Source organism: Podarcis pityusensis (assembly GCF_964106645.2).
Source record: "Podarcis pityusensis genome assembly, chromosome: 1".
Taxonomy (NCBI): Eukaryota; Metazoa; Chordata; class Lepidosauria; order Squamata; family Lacertidae; genus Podarcis; species Podarcis pityusensis.
The window spans coordinates 118,208,461-118,227,788 of NC_138028.1; the positions used below are offsets into that span (position 1 = coordinate 118,208,461).

At 42.7% G+C, this 19,328-nt stretch overlaps 1 protein-coding gene across 1 annotated transcript in view; it reads left to right on the plus strand.

Moving 5' to 3' along the window:
- The window catches only part of LOC308458304 (dynein axonemal heavy chain 11-like), a 228,996-nt gene that overhangs the window by 128,434 nt on the left and 81,234 nt on the right, over nt 1-19,328 (plus strand). The window contains exons 46-49 of the mRNA XM_080973289.1: nt 238-399; nt 12,773-13,006; nt 17,957-18,103; nt 19,183-19,296. Coding sequence (XP_080829415.1) covers nt 238-399; nt 12,773-13,006; nt 17,957-18,103; nt 19,183-19,296 — 657 coding nt within the window. The remainder of the gene's footprint in view (nt 1-237; nt 400-12,772; nt 13,007-17,956; nt 18,104-19,182; nt 19,297-19,328) is intronic.

The window sequence follows — 19,328 nt, forward strand, 5'->3', positions numbered from 1 at the left end:
TAAGGTCACAGAGAGTTCTGCTGGCTACCATAGACCGAGAATCCTGAATGGATTGTAAGTGCACAGCTGGGAATGGGAATGTGTTGAGCTGACTGATTTAGGGAAGCACATTTTGAGGTTTTACTTGGTGTGTCCAACTAATTAATTATCTGAATGGTACCATTAGTCTTCCGACATTAATTTAAAGCCTGGTTAATTACTGAAGACTCTCTCATGGGAACGTTCTTTGCTTCCCAGGTTGTGTTATGCTTCTCCCCGGTGGGTTTCACCCTGAGAGCAAGAGCAAGGAAATTTCCAGCCCTCGTCAATTGCACTGCCATTGACTGGTTCCATGCTTGGCCCCTGGTCGCTCTCCAGTCCGTTAGCACCAGCTTCATTGACAGGATGGATTTACTTGATGTAAGTACAGCTTATTTTGCTGCCGTGGGTTTTGTGCATGACTTCTGACATGCTCCATTTTGCAAATCTAGCCACGGAAGCACTACTGGTCAGGTTCTCTCCCACAACTGTTTACTATTGCCTCTTCAAAATCGCGCTTCACTGGGGGAATCGGATATTAGTTATTGGTTTGGATATTACTGTAGTTATCTGGAGATCCTGTGACTGGAACAGAAAGCATGAGATACAGTATAGTTCAATAGACAAATACATATTTGTCTAATGAACTATATCTCCACAGGATCTCCAGATAATCAATTTTTAAAAATGTATTAAAAATCAAGATAAAATGATAAAAGTAGCATAACAAATAGAATTGCCAGGAGAAATAGCAGGAGATTCAGGACAACAAAAAGAAGTACTTCATTGCATAGCTACAGCTGTAACTGGATTGGGATAACCTGGCCATTGTAGTCCATGCATTGGTAACTGGATTACTGCAATGTGTTTTAGGTGGGGTTGCTGTTGTGCCTGGTCCAGGTAGAATCATATAATTGTAGCGTTGCAAAGGGCCATCTAGTCCACGCAGAATGCAATGGCTGGACTGCTGCTGGGGGAACATGGCTGACAACTCTGCTAAAACAAGTACACTGGCTACCCACATCCTACCTGACCAGGTGCAAGGTCTTGTGCTAATATGCAAAGTTCTGATTGACTTGGGTCCAGGAAACTTCAGGACCAACCAGCTGAGCTCTTCTATTGTAGCCTGATAACTGCAATCACCTGGTGGAGTGCATCTGCTCACCTTCATCCATTGTTCCCCTTGCCTCTCTTTCTCTCTATGGGGGATGTGGGTGGCACTGTGGTCTAAACCACTGAGCTTCTTGGGCTTGCCAATGAAAAGGATGGCGGTTTGAATCCCCACGACGGGGTGAGCTCCCATTGCTCTGTCCCAGCTCCTGCCAACCTAGCAGTTCGAAAACACACCAGCGCAAGTAGATAAATAGGTACCACTGTGGCGGGAAGGTAAACGGCGTTTCCGTGCGCTCTGGCTTCCATCACTGTGTTGCGTTGCACCAGAAGCGGTTTAGTCCCGCTGGCCACATGACCCAGAAAGCTATCTATGGACAAACGCCGGCTCCCTCGGACTGAAAGCGAGATGAGCGCCGCACCCCATAGTCGCCTGACTGGACTTAACCGTCCAGGGGTCCTTTACCTTTTACCTTTCTCTCTCTTTCTCTGTCTTCCTCCTCACTTTCATTCGTTGCTTCCACACAGTCAAAGTGTTGACTGCAAACACCTTGGGACAATAAGCAGTCTTTTTCATTATTATTTAGGGTCCTCTGCAAAGCACCATGTATGCCAAAGGCATAGTATGATGTAGCGGGAATAACCTTGTGGGATGCAAGAGAGGTCAATCTAATTTTCCTTTCAGCTAGGGCAGGCCCAAGACTGAGATCCAGCGCCGAGGGCCTTCTGGCGGTTCCCTCATTGCGTGAAGTGAGGTTACAGGGAACCAGACAGGGGGCCTTCTCGGTAGTGGCGCCCACCCTGTGGAACACCCTCCCTTCAGATGTGAAGGAAATAAGCAGCTATCTTATCTTTAAAAGACATCTGAAGGCAGCCCTGTTTAGGGAAGTTTTTAATATTTAATGCTGTACAGTGGTATCTCAGGTTAAGTACTTAATTCGTTCCGGAGGTCCGTTCTTAACCTGAAACTGTTCTTAACCTGAAGCACCAGTTTAGCTAATGGAGCCTCCTGCTGCTGCCACGCCGCCAGAGCCCGATTTCTGTTCTTAAGCACTATTTCTGGGTTAGCGGAGTGTGTAACCTGAAGCGTATGTAACCTGAAGCGTATGTAACCCGAGGTACCACTTTATTGTTTTTAACACTCAATTGGTATTTTAATATTTTGTTGGAAGCCGCCCAGAGTGGCTGGGGAGGCCCAGGCAGATGGGCGGGGTATAAATAAATTATTATTATTATTATTATTATTATTATCAGGCTGCCTGAGGTGAAGGGGCAAGATGGCACCCCGGCTAGTTCCACATACAGAAACCAACTCAACTGGCTGCTGAATCTTACTTCAACATTGGTGATTGGGACATTTATTTTGTTTACACCCTAGCATCCTCCATCACTCCGGAGGCAGCAGGCCAGATTAGAAGACTCATGTGGCAACAGAGAGGAATGACTGGGGAATGCTGTGGTCCTCTGAGGTGTTTGCCTCCCTCTATCTAATGGTTGGGTTGCGGCTGCTTTCGGCTATTCAGTTATGTGCCGGCCAAATAAAATGGAACCAGAATGGAGTTCTGGGGCTGTCAGCAATAATGAGGAGTAATAGGGTATTATCTGAAAAAGAAAATAAACCATTAAAAAAAGAAGAAGAAGTAATAGGATTCTCTGGGATACGGTAGTAGAATATCACCATTTGGACCAATTACACAGAAAACAATAACCCAGTCCTCTAGGGCCTGTGAGCATTCCCAGGCACAGCGTGATCTCAAGCTGAATCAAATTGTTCTTACTTTGTAAGTAAGTCTAAGCCAGACTGCTGCTTAATGACAGTATTAAGCTACAAAAATCTTTCATTCTATCTAGGTCTAACCTGATGAATTTGCTGCTAACATAAAAGCAAAAATGAATGGCAGTTTCCTCCATTAAAAGCAATTTCCTATCCTAAGGGAAAAGTTTACTTATTTCTCGTACCATATTTTTCAGTAGCATTAACATCGTGAAAGTAGAGCAATTACCTTTAAATTACAGAGCTAAATATTGTGTCACCGTTATAAAGAAAATGGTATTGTTGCATGCTACTGCAATAATTTATTTATTTTTTTTGCTTCGTAAAAGCGTTTCAACCTCAGCAAGGTTTCTTTTGTCAACAAGCTACCATTTCAGCTAAATTAAGTAATAGTCTTCATGCTGTATTTTGTGCAGAGAGATCGTACGCAAGTAGCACATAATCCTTCAAAAGATTTTTTTTTTCTTATTTAGAGCAGACTTCCCTATCTGCAAATTAATCCAGTGCAAACCATGACAAACAATAATATAATTAGCAGTTATGTCAGCCTCTTCTTTTGCATGTGATTCCTCCAATTCCGCTAATACTATTTTTTTTTTTATTATTGTAGTAGGAGCTGTTGTTATTTATAGCTCAGTCGGTAGAGTATGAGAAGCTTAATCTCAGGGTCGTGGGTTCAAGTTTCCTGCATTGCAGGGGGCTGGACTAGATGACCCTTGTGTTCCCTTCCGACTGTACAATTCTATGATTCTGTGGTTGTTATATGCAAACTTACTGACTTTCTTATATAAAAAACAGAAGGGTACATCAAAGTGACTTTCTTGCAGGATATTCTGTAAGTGAGTTAGCCAAGAACACCATGGTTTTTGGGAGCATCTGAAAACTGGACATTTATACATCTCTCTTGGAAGACAAAGCTTTCATATGTATTCCAGGATCTTTAGGGTACTTCTAGGCCAGCGAAAGTGCTGAAATTTTGTGTGCACAAAGAGTAAGTACCGTATTTTTTGCTCTATAAGACTCACTTTTTCCCTCCTAAAAAGTAAGGGGAAATGTGTGTGCATCTTATGGAGCCCAGAAGCCAGAACAGCAAGAGGGATCGCTGCTTTCGCTGCGCAGCGATCCCTCTTGTTGTTCTGGCTTCTGAGATTCATAATATTTTTTTTCTTGTTTCCCTCCTCCAAAAACTAGGTGCGTCTTATGGTCTGGTGCGTCTTTTAGAGCGAAAAATACAGTATTTTGCTTGGAGCCTTTGCATAGAAAGGTGTGATAGAGATGTTTGAAACAGTGAATTAATAAGAAAATGTGAATACGAGGGGGAAAGTTTGAAAAGGTTGGGAACTGATATATGGTGGCTACATTTCAATGTTAATTCATGACTTCATAAGCCATGGTTTATGAAGTGGTGGAGAAGCACCATGGCTATGTGTTCCTCTGCTTACGTCTCTCCTTTTCCCATTGCTTACTGGTTTTGAGTCAGACATCCTGGCTTCCATTAAACCACAGTTCCCCATTATGGGTACTGCCACAAGGCAATCCATTTCTCCGTGCATTTTTTTTTAATATATAATTTGCCCTGCTGAAACGTTAAATGAATGGAAAATGTTTTATTCCAAAGCAAAAAAAAGAAGAAGGGTTTTGGGGGTATTTTGGTTTTTTTGTGACCATTTAGGAGAAATAGTGGAATTGCTAGGATCACTTCTGTTCTAGGAAGCCAGTGATCCTCCAGTAGGGGACCAGCTGGTTAACAATTGAGCTTAGAAGCAGTAGATATTATTTCCTTCTGCCATGTTCTCTAGGTGCAGGAAAGTTTCTTGCATATATAGGAGTCTTGTGAACCCCTACCACAATTTGAAGTAGCCCCATCCAGATAAAGGCTTAGTATTGTGACCTCATTTTGGGTGAGATTAAAAATTACTCTGTGTGTGTGTGTGTGTGTGTGTGTGTGTGTGTGTGTGTGTGTTTCAATGACGTTACACAACTACAAGCTTTGAAATGAGATGACTACAATAATTTAACTGGAACAGACCTTTCCTACAATTTCAGTGTTTCCTTCCCTTTCATGATTATGTTGCATTCTCAAAAGCTGCCCTTGTCTGCAAGACCCAACACTGAGGGGGAACATTCTTGTCAACGCCTCTCAAACTCAATAATCATATTGGTGATCCAGTCCCATGGATTTTAAGCCGAAATTTCTGACTTAACTCAGGAAATATTAACTTAAAACGTCAGAATTTAAGCAGGTTTTAGATCACTTGACATCAGCAGACCCCCCCCCCTTTCTTTGCAAATGATGTCAGGAATTTGACTTAGAGGTTACATTTAACTTGCAGTTAAAAGTATGGGGAGTTTTTTAAGCGTTTAACTTATAGTGTATATTAGTAGGAAACTAAGTTGAGCAGAACCCATTAATGTCACAGTGATCGGTTACCAATGGAAATAAATAATTCATGATGAAGGGAATTAGTCTAATTAGCAGGCAGTTTGAGTCCTTTGATAAAACCCAGCTCTAATTCCGTGAAGGGCAGGAAATGCTGTCATCAGTCAGCCCTGAAAAGATTAGCATCTATTATGAATGAGGTTAGACACCCTCGTGAAGTCATGTGTGTCCTGGAGACAAACTTAATATGTTCCAGAATAGGGCACAGTTTGTCTCACCAACACACCGTGAGTCCTACTGGGCTATTGTATGTAGTAACAAGTAAAAGATCTCTGCACTTTCGTATCATTCTCCCCCTGTCCATCATGCTGACAACTGTGCAAATACATTTTCCATGCAAAGCAGGGAATGTGCACGGAATGCTTGTAAACTCGCAGGAGGCGTCAGGGGAAATGTGTCCCTGGGTTTCAACAACCAACAGGCGGAATGCACGTGAGCACATCAAAATAACATTTGCGTGAGATTAAGGGTTTGAAAATGCAGCTAGCAAGGGTTTATCTTGCCTCTAATATGCACACAGTATCCCTGCCTTCCTTTAGAATGTGGGCACATGGTGTTTTTTTCTCTCAACAACCCTCTATAGCGTGTACTACTTGGGTTTTTGGCATGTGATTTCCCAGTCTCTGATCCTACAACTTGAAACTCTACTCTGTTCATAGAAATGTTGTTGCAGTGCAGTTGTAAGGTCACTCATGTTGCCGACGCACATTTAAAACTTTTCCAGTTACAGTGATACCTCGGGTTAAGTACTTAATTATCCTGGAGGTCCGTTCTTAACCTGAAACTGTTCTTAACCTGAAGCACCACTTTAGCTAATGGGGCCTCCTGCTGCCGCCGGAGCACGATTTCTGTTCTCATCCTAAAGCAACGTTCTTAACCAGAGGTACCATTTCTAGGTTAGCGGAGTCTGTAACCTGAAGCGTATGTAACCTGAAGCATCTGTAACCTGAAGTACCACTGTACTAAGGTTAGAGGGGTGGGTGGTTTTGTTTTTTAAAAAAGAAGTACCGTATTTTTCGCTCTATAAGACGCACCAGACCACAAGACGCACCTAGTTTTTGGAGGAGGAAAAGAAGGAGAAAAATATTCTGAATCTCAGAAGCCAGAACAGCAAGAGGGATCGCTGTGCAGTGAAAGCAGCAATCCCTCTTGCTGTTCTGGCTTCTGGGATAGCTGCGCAGCCTGCATTCACTCCATAAGACGCACACACATTTCCCCTTACTTTTTAGTAGGGAAAAAGTGAGTCTTATAGAGCAAAGAATACGGTAGTCTACCATAAGGAAAGACAATTCAATGCAAAAAAGAACATTTCTTTTTAGTGCAAGCCAGTCCCACTGAAACCAGTGGGAGTAATTTCCCAGGGCTGAAGGCTGCACCATTCCTTAAAACCTTTGATATAAGGCATTTAAACTGAATTCAAGATAGCTCCAGAATCCTCATATCTGAAACCTACATTCTAATGTTGCAGCATCAGCTGTGTTTCCATTTTTACTTATGAGCTTTTTTTTTTTTTTAAAATTACATGTTTCTGTCTTGCAGTTTGATACACTAATGAAAAAAAACTCCACTCTTTTGAGTTATTGTATTGCCTGCCTTTGTTGTAGGAAATTTATTTCTCTTTTGGTTATGCTAATTTGAGTAGACAACAAAGCCTTTTTTGGTATTTCATCTTCCCGCCTTGAAATAATTAACATAGTAGAAAATATACCGGGTGCCATAGATACTGGGTAGAAGATTACATTCAGAGGTCTGAACAGCACTTAACAGGCTGACAATTGCTACTAAGAAATCTCGCTATTCAAAAGTAGATTTTAAAAGGTAACAACAATAAGTTGCTAATAATCTTTTGGATGATGTGCATTAAAAGCACATCATCCCAAAGATTAAAATAAAGTGGATGAGATTTGTGTAGTCAGCTCAGTAATTGATACAAATAGAAACAGCAATTTGGAATAAGCACGTCTGACAACCTCTGGAGGAATCTCGCTTTTGCAATCGTGTATACAGATGTCATGATGAGAATTCGAGGAGATGTGCTCACATCTGAACACCAATGATCAAATGCTCATAAGCAACCATTCTCATGGCAGACCCTCCAAGTGTCCCTATTTTCCAGGGACAGTCCCGGATTTACAGAAGTCTCCCAGTTTCTGATTTGATCGTGAAATGTCCTGCTTTTCCTTAGGGCATCCCTATTTTCATTAGAGAAATGTTGGAGGGTATGGAGTTATGCGACCCCTGAGCCTTCTGGAGGCAGCCCTGTATAGGAAGGTGGTTTTTTTTAAATGTTTTATGTTTTATTATGTTTTGTATATGTGGAAAGCTGTCCAGAGTAGCTGGGGCAAGCCAGTCAGATGGGCAGGGTATAAATAGTACAGCGGTACGTCTGGATGCGAACAGGATCCGTTCCGGAGCCCTGTTCGCATCCTGAGTAGAACGTAACACGCGACTGCGTGTGCGCGGGTCGCATTTTGCCACTTTCGTGCATGAACGACATCATTTTGAGCGTCTGCGCATGCGCGAGCGGTGAAACCCAGAAGTAACGCACTCCATTACTTCCGGGTCGCCGCAAAGCGCAACCCAAAAATGCTTGTTGTTGTTGTTTAGTCGTTTAGTCATGTCCGACTCTTCGTGACCCCATGGACCAGAGCACGCCAGGCACTCCTGTCTTTAAAAATGCTTAACCTGAAGCTATTTCAACAAAAGGTATGACTGTAAAATTATTACCATTACAGTCGTAACTTGGTTGATGAATGCCTTGTGACTCCCACATTTTGGCTCCCGAATGCCACAGACCCAGAAGTGAGTGTTCCAGTTTGCGAATGTTGTTGTTTTTTTTTAAAAAAATAATATTTATTAGTAGTTTCAGAATTATAGAAGAAAGAAAGAGAAGAAAATAAAAAACAACACTACAATGCATAAAAAGAAGGAAAAATGCAAAAACCAATACAGCAATACAGCAAAAAGATAAAAAAGGAGAGAAAAAACCCACAAATCCCAAATTACATATCTTTAACTTCCATTTGCTTGTTTCATTGACCTCCTCACACCTCCCTTTTTGTAGCCGGTTTGCGAATGTTGGAACCCAAACGTCCGATGTGGCTGATGCGGCTTCTGATTGGCTGCAGGAGCTTCCTGCAGCCAATCGGAAGCCATGCCTTGGTTTCGAAACATTTTGAAAGTCAAAAAGACTTCCGGAACAGATTCCGTTCAACTTCTGAGGTACGACTGTATATCGTCATCATCATCCTCACCATCATGGAATAGGACATCCCTATTTTCATTGGAGAAATGTTGGGTGGTATGTCATGGCTATATTCCTGGCAACTGCCTCTGTCTCTCCCTTCTGCTGCCTGAAGGTCAAGAAACTTTTCCTTGGCAGGAGTAAATAGAAACAGTTGTGCCTGTAGATTCTCCCACCGCACTTCCCACTCCTCCCAGGAATTCAGGGTCTGACAATCCCAGTTCACAGCAGGAAAAGAAACTCTGCTGGGGACTGAGGACATTTACAGCCAATGCCAGCTCTTTATTTTCCTCTCTGCCTGCCCTAGGGTACTTTTTTCAGCTTTGGTAAAGCACATGGAAAGCTGGTTCATCTAGCTCAGCAGCTTCTACACTAACAGGGAGGAAGGGGTTGCGCAGGGTTTCACATAGGAGCCTTCACAGCCCTATCTTGGGCAATGAATTTTGGACCTTATGCATGCCAAACGCGTATATTTTGCAATAGCCCTTCACAGAGGCAATGGACGTGTCAGCCAAACAGGTACTTCCCAAGACCCTTGAGTCTTGGGATTTGTACATGTTGGCTTGGGCTGCATGAAAATTACTTAACCCTTTCAGGGCAAACACATCGCCCGTGCAGTCTAGGCCACTGCAACTAGGACTGAGATGGAATCCGCGTAGCATCCCCAGCCATGCTGAATGTTGTAGCAGTATTGAGGATACGGGGACCATGTTTGCAAAATCCCGTGCTTTTAACTGTGATTAATTCCTCCGAAATAACATCTCTCTTTCTGTGTGTGTGTGTGTGTGTGTGTGTGTGTGTGTTCCAGTTCTGTATTTACATTTGCTAACATTATTTAGAATCATGTATTGCCCAATACAGTGGTACCTCGGGTTACATACGCTTCAGGTTACATACACTTTAGGTTACAGACTCCGCTAACCCAGAAATAGTACCTCGGGTTAAGAACTTTGCTTCAAGATGAGAACAGAAATCGCGCGGCGGCGGTGTGGCAGCAGCAGGAGGCCCCATTAGCTAAAGTGGTGCTTCAGGTTAAGAACAGTTTCAGGTTAAGAATGGACCTCCGGAATGAATTAAGTACATAACCAGAGGTACCACTGTAACAGCAACAGTAGTGGCTGGTTCTGCCGCACAGGCTCCCAAACGCAGCATGTTGCTGCCACTTACTAGAGCGGAGGCATAGGGAGCTCAGTGCAGTTCTGGCATGTGATGGGAAGAGTGGCAAGATTGGCTCCACTACACCTCACAGCAGCAAGCTCCCTGTGCTTTGCCCCATCCCACCCCAGTAAGTGCCAGTGACCCACTGTGTTTGAAAACTGGGACAACAGAAGTGCCCCACCTACACTGCTGCACTAAATTCTACTGGAAAATAAGAAAATGTTTATGCCTCCCTTGTACCTATCTAATCACTTCCCCGGGCGTACAAAATGGGTGGCCAATTTTCAATAAGTGACATTTCATAGGAAGCCTCATGTATATTTTCAGTTAATTTACTTTTCCTATAAGACTGCGTGGATAATATTCACAAAATTTCGCCCTTTTGGAAGATCCTGAATAAAAGTGGTCTTTGGCCTGTTTTATGAAGTGGTTGTACAAAATTCAAATTGCTTCTGTTCTAGACCCCTGTGGTGAGGCTTGAACCCACAACGCTGAGATTAAGAGTCTTATGCTCTACTGACTGAGCTATATCAAATGTGACGTTCACTTAAGTACCGTTAGCAAAAGTTTTTTTGAATGTCAAAGCTTCCTGTTTGCATTTCTGTTCCCTTTTATTGATTTCTGTTGGGTTGTGGCTGGGGAATTGGTGGTAGGTAGCTATTTGAGTGTACCTTGAATAAAAGGTAAAGGGACCCCTGACCATGAGGTCCAGTTGTGGCCAACTCTGGGGTAGCGGTGCTCATCTCGCTTTATTGGCCGAGGGAGCCAGCGTACAGCTTCCGGGTCATGTGGCCAGCATGACTAAGCCACTTCTGGCGAACCAGAGCAGCACACAGAAACACCATTTACCTTCCCGCTGGAAGGTATTTATCTACTTGCACTTTGACGTGCTTTCGAACTGCTAGGTTGGCAGGCGCAGGGACCGAGCAATGGGAACTCACCCCGTTGCGGGGATTCGAACCACCGACCTTCTGATCGGCAAGTCCTAGGCTCTGTGGTTTAACCCACAGCGCCACCCACGTCCCTTATACCTTGAATACTTTTTCTCAATTGGCCCAATATTGCTGTCTGGTCAGGGGTAAGACTTTCATTGATGGAATCCTTGCATTATATTTACTATACATTTTTATACAAAATAGCGCTGATCGGGAGGCAATTGTCTATTTGTTACCCATCCTCCAGCCATGAGCAACAGGGGGCACTCAAAAGAGGCAGAACTTACAAGCAGGAATTATTTTATTAGATGTGCAGGAGCCCTGAAAAGGCTCAATAGCATTCTCCCTGTCTGCTTTGCAGTACAATTATAGTGCAAATAATAAAAAATAAATCACAAATCAGGCTTGGAAATAGACAGGAAGGCTATACGGAAACACTGGACTTGCAACAGTTTGATACTGCCCTTTGGATTCTCTGCAAATATGTAGGATGACTATTCGAGGGGAAATTACTAGTGTGGAAACAACCGCAGCAACATAGCTAGAGTAACCTATTTCTGTTGGAATAGCATTTGATTCTGAGTAATTACGGTCACATTGTGACCTTCCCCTGTGCTGCAATCTGTATGAATGCAAATTGTATTTCATTAATGCACTAATATTTTGAAGCTAAAGGGGGAGAAAAACCTCCTTCCTCCTAGCAGTATACTGTGTCTTCTGCTCTATGACTGAACTGATCCCTTGTTCCCGGACAGGTCTGCTAAATGACAACACTTTTTGAGTAATTCCACCTTCAAACAAGTACCTTGCTTTGATGTATTACAATGATAGACTGAAGTGTTCATGCAATACATCACCATAGTCAGCAGTTGCTTGACTCCAAGGATTGAGAGACTGAACCAGCTGTTTTTTTCCTTAGGCATTCCTGCAATGCAGTTACACCAAACGACAAAAGTCAGAAGAGAGAGAACTCTTTAAGATTCATCGACTGCGTTTTATTTTGGAAACTTTTTACCCCACTTTTTGCCCCCCCCTCCCTTTCCAGGCTGCTTTAATGTTTGCAACAGAAAATACGCAACTACAATAGTACATTATATTATATGTCAATTCCATAATTAAATCAGCCGCAAGAGAAGGCCGTAAAACAACTAGCTCAGTTTAAAAATACATCGCCACACTGATATAATGAGAGGCAAGATGAAGTTTGTTCTCGTTAGCAATTTGATTATCAGCATGGTTTAGTGGTTAGGGTGTTGGACTGGAACATGAGATACCAGGTTCATGTAGCTCACTTGGATATAGTTCAGCTAGTGGGGCATGAGGCTCTTAATCTCATTGCCGTGGGTTCGAGCATTGCAGGGGTTGGACTAGATAACTCTGGCGGTGCCTTCAAACTCTACAATTCTATGGCATTACCAAATGTAATGGCTCTATGATTCTATGGGCGACCTTGAGCCAGTGACCCTCTCTGTCTCACACCTACATCAGAGGGAAGGAAATTAGGGTATAAATGTAATAATTGCCTGTACAGACATGAGCTTAACATATGCTCTTGAACCTTGGGCGGTTCTTTAAGCAAACTACTTGGGGTTGTACCTAGAATAAGAATTCTTCTTCTTCTTCTAGGTGCAACCCCAAGTAGGTGCAACCTCAATTATTCAATTATTATTATTCAATTTATTTATGTCTTACCTTTCTCCCAAGTTGGCTTCAAGGTGGTATGCAACATTTTAAAAATGCAAGTATAAAATACAAAGTAATAAAGGCAAACTAGTTAGAAACAATAGCTAAAATACAATGAAACACATTTAGAAGTAGTTTTGGGACACCAGGCTCATACATGCTTACCTGGGAGTAAGTCACATTGATGTTGGAAGACATGTATAAGATTTCGTTGTCAGTCTTGAAATGAACAACTATCTTAAACACACTAAGAAGTGAGACGCATTGGACATAATGGTACTTTCTTTTGAGTAAACAGACATAGGACTGTGCTGAAAAATAAATGCTAAATGTTATTTCCTGTACAACTTTATCAGTTCTACAGTGAAGCCTGACATATTGTGAAGTATCGCTATGGATTTGTTTTTCAGCCTCACGTGAAGCCTTCAATCAGCCACTTCATAGCTTTTGCACACACAAGCGTTAATGAAGTTAGCGTCAAATACCAGCAGAATGAGAAGCGTTATAACTACACGACACCAAAGAGTTTCCTGGAACTAATTAAACTCTACCAGAATCTGCTAGCGAAGAAGAGAAAAGAGTTGGTTCAAAAAATGGAAAGATTGGAAAATGGGCTACAAAAGCTGCAGACTACAGCTTCACAGGTAGGTTATGAAATGTTTTTCTGGGAAAGAAATACCGAAATCTCCAAAGTCTCAGCAGCAACAGACATTGCCTCAGCTGTAGCATTCTCTGCTTCTGGGTAGAGGAAGTGTGCACTGCAGAGTTAAAGAAGAGGCACCACACTACCATAGTCTTGAGCAGGAGCAGGTGAATGACCTCTGACCTGGAAGTTATTTCTCCCTGCAACAGATTTAAAAACTGTGGCGGATCAAAATTCTTTGATACCCCTAATGGCCGCATGTGCACTTCCAAAAAAGGGCAGAAACTTGCACGGAACTTGCATATATATGCCAATTTATCTGTATATAGGCAAATTTAGGGGGGAAAGACTATAACATAAATACAGTATATCTGACCGAAGAAAAGACGACGGTGGCCAGGTGACTTGTGTTCCATCTGCTGCCCATATGCCATTGATTGACAACTTCAAGGCCCTTGCTTTCCTTTTTTATGGTTCTTTATCTTTAAATCACCTTTTCCACCCTTTCAGCGTCTCTCCCTTCTTACTTCCATGCTACGGCCATCGTTCTTGCAGGACCAGGCATCGGGCTCCCCATACCCCAACCCATATAAATAAGAGAAAAATAAGACTGATTTTGGGTTAAAACAGAACACAACTTTATTGAATACAAATGAAAGAGGGTTTGGCTTGGGGTGACCCCCGTAGGGACCGCCACCTGGGGGAGTGCCTTTGGCCCTGGCCCCACCTGGTCCCGTGGACATGGCCACTCCCCCCAGATCCCTTTAAAGGGATATGCCAGCATTTGGAGGGGCAGGCGGAGACTACAACCTCGCCTCCATCCGAAACACAGGATTGCCCAAATGCCCAACTGCCAATCGAGCAATGCTTGCCACCAAACCACTCGCATCTGCATCTATCCCTTAATGCCTCCAATCATATCGAACAACCAAATATCATTTCCTGATAGGGAAAGATGCTCGCCTTCCGGCCGAAACAGTGTCTCGCCTGAGAATGTGATCTTGGAGTGGTAAACCACCAGAGTGGCTGGGGAAACTCAGCCAGATGGGCAGGGTATAAATCATAAATTATTATTATTATTATTATTATTAACCACCCAACCACCTCACTGCACGTTAGCCTTTTTCTGAGCCCGGTTGATGCCCACTGGGTCCGTATTGTGCCATTGTCGTCTCTCTACCAGGAAGGGGCACTGAAGTTCCAGTTCCCTCCTAGGGGCCCCAGTGAAGCCTCTGCCCACCCGCAACGCCAACGCACCAAGAGGGTGAGCGGACTTATGCAACCTTCCTTCCCTTTTGCTCCCCTGACTTCATGCAAATCCAGGATTGTGCTATGGCACTACACATCCTCCAATGGGCTGCACAGTGACATTCTCACGTCATGCTAGGGTATTTATTCCAGAACTTTCCACCCCTCAACAATGATCAAGCAAAAGAAGACTTGTTTTAAACCAACTCTAAGAAGAAAGAGAGTTCCGGCCTATTTTCTAGGGCATAACCATTGATAGTACCAGGGCTGGCAAGGTGGGGCAACCGCCTCAGGCGGCAGGATCTACAGTGGCAGCAGATCCTGATGTAGATATTTATTTCATCCTTATTCCTGATGTAGTTCCTCACTCACCCCTTCTTCCCTAGCAGGAAGGGGAGGGTGCCATTTTGTGGTTTACCTCAGGTGTCAAATTGTATTGGGCTGGTCCTACTTACTGTGTTCAGAATAAGAGTTTTGCTTTCGAGAGAGGAGCTAAGTGGAGAGCTAATGTTTAGCAGGATAGAGAGAGTTAAGGATGAGAGTGAAGAGGCCAAACCGTACACTGTGAGCTTATAGTTCTTCTGCCATTCTATAGTATTAACAAGCTATGTATTTTTCAGTATAGTTGGGAATCCCTTTTGAATTTAGTTTTTGGTATAATATTGAACCTTCTTGAACTCCTTCCTCCTTTAAGGCACACAGCACTTGTTACTCTGGAGTAGTCAAAAATCTTAAGTACAAATGATAGATGCTTTGGGACTGTAGTAAGAAATTTAGTTGTATCTTTATTGGTATATATATAAAGCAAACATGTGAATCTCTGTCCTGTTGGGTTTGCTTTAAAAGATAATTCTGCTTTTCAAATGACATTTCAAGAAATGCTTTGGCAAGAAGACTGTCAGTTATATGTTCTCTCCATACTGTAGCTAAATAATGGCCATTAATATTTCTTTGAATGAGACTTCATGAAAATTGTAGCTGTGAACATACAATCAGCTCATTTATGAACTAACAAGCATTGCCCTAGGGGCAGTCTCAACTGACATTCATCATTTTGCATAAAATTGACTTTCTCTACTAATAGCATATTGTACGCACATAATTTTATCATCTTACTTTAGCAATATCTCCTTGTGGGGGCGGGATTTGCAACTGGTTAGCTTTTCATGACTGACAGGTTCTAAACTTCCATCACTCATGATTTGGATCCACTTATTATAGTTCTCTCATTGCTGTTGCTTGAAATTTTTAAACAAAAGTAATTCAGAATGTTCCACTTGTACGCATCTGGGCCGTTGCATCTTTCTGGGAGCTGGGAAACAGTTTAAGGGCGTGTCCACATTTGAACATTACTCAGCTGTTTATCTACTCCCCTCCAATTCAAATTAAACCAGAATAGTCCACTCACACACTGATGTCATTTGTGCATGTCGCACAGCACCGGTCCCCTCAGTTGCGGGGTCAAGGCGACACACTTGCGCACTGTTGGTGTCTCCTAGTAGAATTATATGCATTTTTCCTAAAAGGGTTAAAAGCAGATGTTCACTTAGATGGGAAAAATATACAGGGATGCACAAATAACTCTGTTGGGTTGAGGATTAAATATACTATAATTCACTCCCTGCTTCAGTCGTCTTGGAAATTAAAACAGGAAGAAGATAGTGGGAGCTTTTGGTTTATATGAGAGAAAGAAAGAGAGGTGTAATCAGATAACCAATCAAGGTTGCCTAATCTGCCCCTTCTGCTTTAAGCAGGGGCTAGATTTTGCCACGTTTAACTTTGTTCTATATCACAACTTGTTACCTTGCTCCCTCAGAACACATTGGCAACTGCTCCCATCTACTAGCTTGTCCTGGATTTCTTGTCACAATAGAGTATGACAATGAGACAAAACCCAGGAATATGTACGATACTCTTTAATTAAGTAAATAGCGTGTCAGTTCAGAGCTTTCCCCCCTCTGGTGTCAAGAACATGATTTATTTCCACTTGACACAAGAAAAGTCAGAGAGATGTTTTTGGTAGAAAATTCTTCTACACGTTGAAGCTGCCAATTTGCAAATAACTAGCGGTGATGGAGCTACATTCAAACGTGCTCAGCTTCTTGTTGTTGCAAGTGCCTTGAGACACAGGTTTCAATCCTGCGCACGCTTCCAGATGAGCAAACGGAACTCAGGAACTTTTTCCTGGTGGTTCTAGTAATGAAGAATAACAGAACAATCCTAAATTGGTGGTGGTTGTGAGATTCTGTGGTGGAGGAACCACCACTTCCTAAGCCAAACTGGCTTGTTTCAACCAGAGGGGATGTGGCTTTTTTCAGGGGGGCTATAATATCATTTTGCTTTACCCCCTTTTGAGACCTACCACTGGTGTGATGCACCATCAGTAATACATCTATGCCCACATAATGAGGTTTCCACTGTGGGTGTAATAGCCACCTCACTTGGACTACTGCAATGCACTCTACGTGGGGCTGCCTTTGAAGGTGACCCGGAAACTACAACTAATCCAGAATGCGGCAGCTAGACTGGTGACTGGGAGCGGCCGCCGAGACCATATAACACCGGTCTTGAAAGACCTACATTGGCTCCCAGTACGTTCCCGAGCACAATTCAAAGTGTTGGTGCTGACCTTTAAAGCCCTAAATGGCCTCGGTCCAGTATACCTGAAGGAGCGTCTACACCCCCATCATTCTACCCGGACACTGAGGTCCAGTGTGGAGGGCCTTCTGGCGGTTCCCTCAATGCGAGAAGCCAAGTTACAGGGAACCAGACAGAGGGCCTTCTTGGTAGTGGCGCCCTCCCTGTGGAACACCCTCCCACCAGATGTCAAAGAGAACAACAACTACCAGACTTTTAGAAGACATCTGAAGGCAGCCCTGTTTAGGGAAGCTTGTAATGTTTGATGTATTACAGTATTTTAATATTTTGTTGGAAGCCGCCCAGAGTGGCTGGGGAGGCCCAGCCAGATGGGCGGGGTATAAATAATAAAGTATTGCTATTATTATTATTACTATTGCAGGCAAGGCTCATCTCTGCCAATGGAGAGATGTTATCCTATAGCGCCTTAGCTGGCCTTTGACCAAATTTGGGGTTGTTCTTGATTCTCATAATGTCAGTTCATTTATTTTAGGGGATTTTGTGTAAAGGCTTCCCATGGGCACCAGGTTGGCTGTAGAATGAGAACAGGTTGCTGGACCACATGGGCCACTTGTCTGGTCCAGCAAAGCCATTCTGATATTCTTGTGGAACAATGAAAAATGGCTGCATTGGACATTAAAGAAGCTTGTTATTCCTCGTTATTTTCATGTTTCCCCTTCTGTTTATATAAGGTGTAATGATCTCGTCCTACTTTTTCTTAAGCAGCAAGACTTCACATTTGTTCAAAAACAGCAAAATCCAAATAAGCACTGACACAACCTGCTCTGGATAGTTTGAAAATTGTTGGGAATATTTCTTTATTAGGGGACATTTTGACCCCCCACATCAATATGCTGGTCAATAGACTGTAAAATCATACTGGTGCCTGCAAGGCAATCTTTTTTTATAAATACAGAAATGTAATTATGCATCCTCTAGAGGGCTGGAAATAATTATACAAGTGTACAACAAAGCCCAAGGCAATGACTCCTTTTAACCGGTTGTTTTGAATATCATTTAAATCTTGTTAAAACTTAATTACCCAATTATGCTTGCTACATTTTAGGTGGAAGATCTGAAGTCTAAGCTTGCCGTTCAAGAGATAGAACTTCATCAGAGAAACAAAGACACTGAGGCTCTTATTGACAAAATTGGCCAACAGACAGAAAAACTAAGTCAAGAAAAAGCCACCGCAGATGAGGAGGAGCAGAAGGTATAGAGATATGAATGACAGACACAACTGAGTCACACACGCATATAGACTTAGACCATGGTCCTAAACCCTCTTACTGAAGGGAAGAGCGCTCCAAGTGTCCCTATTTTCCAGGGACAGTCCTGGATTTACAGAAGCCATCCTGGTTTCTGATTTGATCCCGGAATGTCCCACTTTCCATCAGAGAATTGTTGGAGGATATGGAGTTATGTGCAAGCCCTGAGCCAAGGAGATAAATAACTATACAACCTTTAGAAGATTCCTGAAGGCAACACTGTAGAGGGAAGTGGTTTAATGTTTAATGTTTTATTATGTTTTTATGTACGTTGGAAGCCTCCGAGTGGCTAGGGCAACGCAGTCAGATGGGCAGGGTGATGATGATGATGATGATGATGATGAATAGGGCGTTCCCAGTGCTTTTTTTCTGTGATTGTGTCAGAACATGCCACAGTTTTTCTTTGACATAGAGAGAAGCTGCACAGTCTTCTGTTGTCCAAAGAGAAGAGAGTTTTTATCATACTTGTTTGTATTGCCATTTTATTGCTGTGGCTTTGGAAATTGTTTTTAGATTGGCCTGAATTTTATTTATTTATTTATTTATTTATTTATTTATTTATTTATAAAATGAATATTGTATTTCAACTTTTTAAAAGTGATCTGTTATTATTCTAATTCTATGTTTATATTGTTCTGCACTGTATTGGGTGGAATCTGTCCTAAAAGGTGGTTCATCAGTACAGTGGTACCTCAGGTTAAGTACTTAATTCGTTCCGGAGGTCTGTTCTTAACCTGAAACTGTTCTTAACCTGAAGCACCACTTTAGTTAATGGGGCCTCCTCTTGCTGCTGTGCCACCAGAGCCCGAGTTCTGTTCTTATCCTGAAGCAAAGTTCTTAACCTGAAGCACTATTTTTGGGTTAGCGGAGTCTGTAACCTGAAGCGTATGTAACCTGAAGCGTATGTAACCCAAGGTACCACTGTATTTGCATATATATTGCCCTATCATGATGACACCCAAAAATTGGGTGCCTTCCAAGAGGGTTGTAAGTGGCGTGACAGTTATCGTGCAATACTTTCTAGGTGGCGGCCATTCAAGCAGAAGTAACAAAGCAGCAGAAAGAATCTGAAAATGACCTTGCCAAAGCCGAGCCAGCTCTAAATGCTGCAAACGCTGCCCTGAACACACTGAATAGGGTAACACCACTTCTTTTGTTTTTATTTGTCTG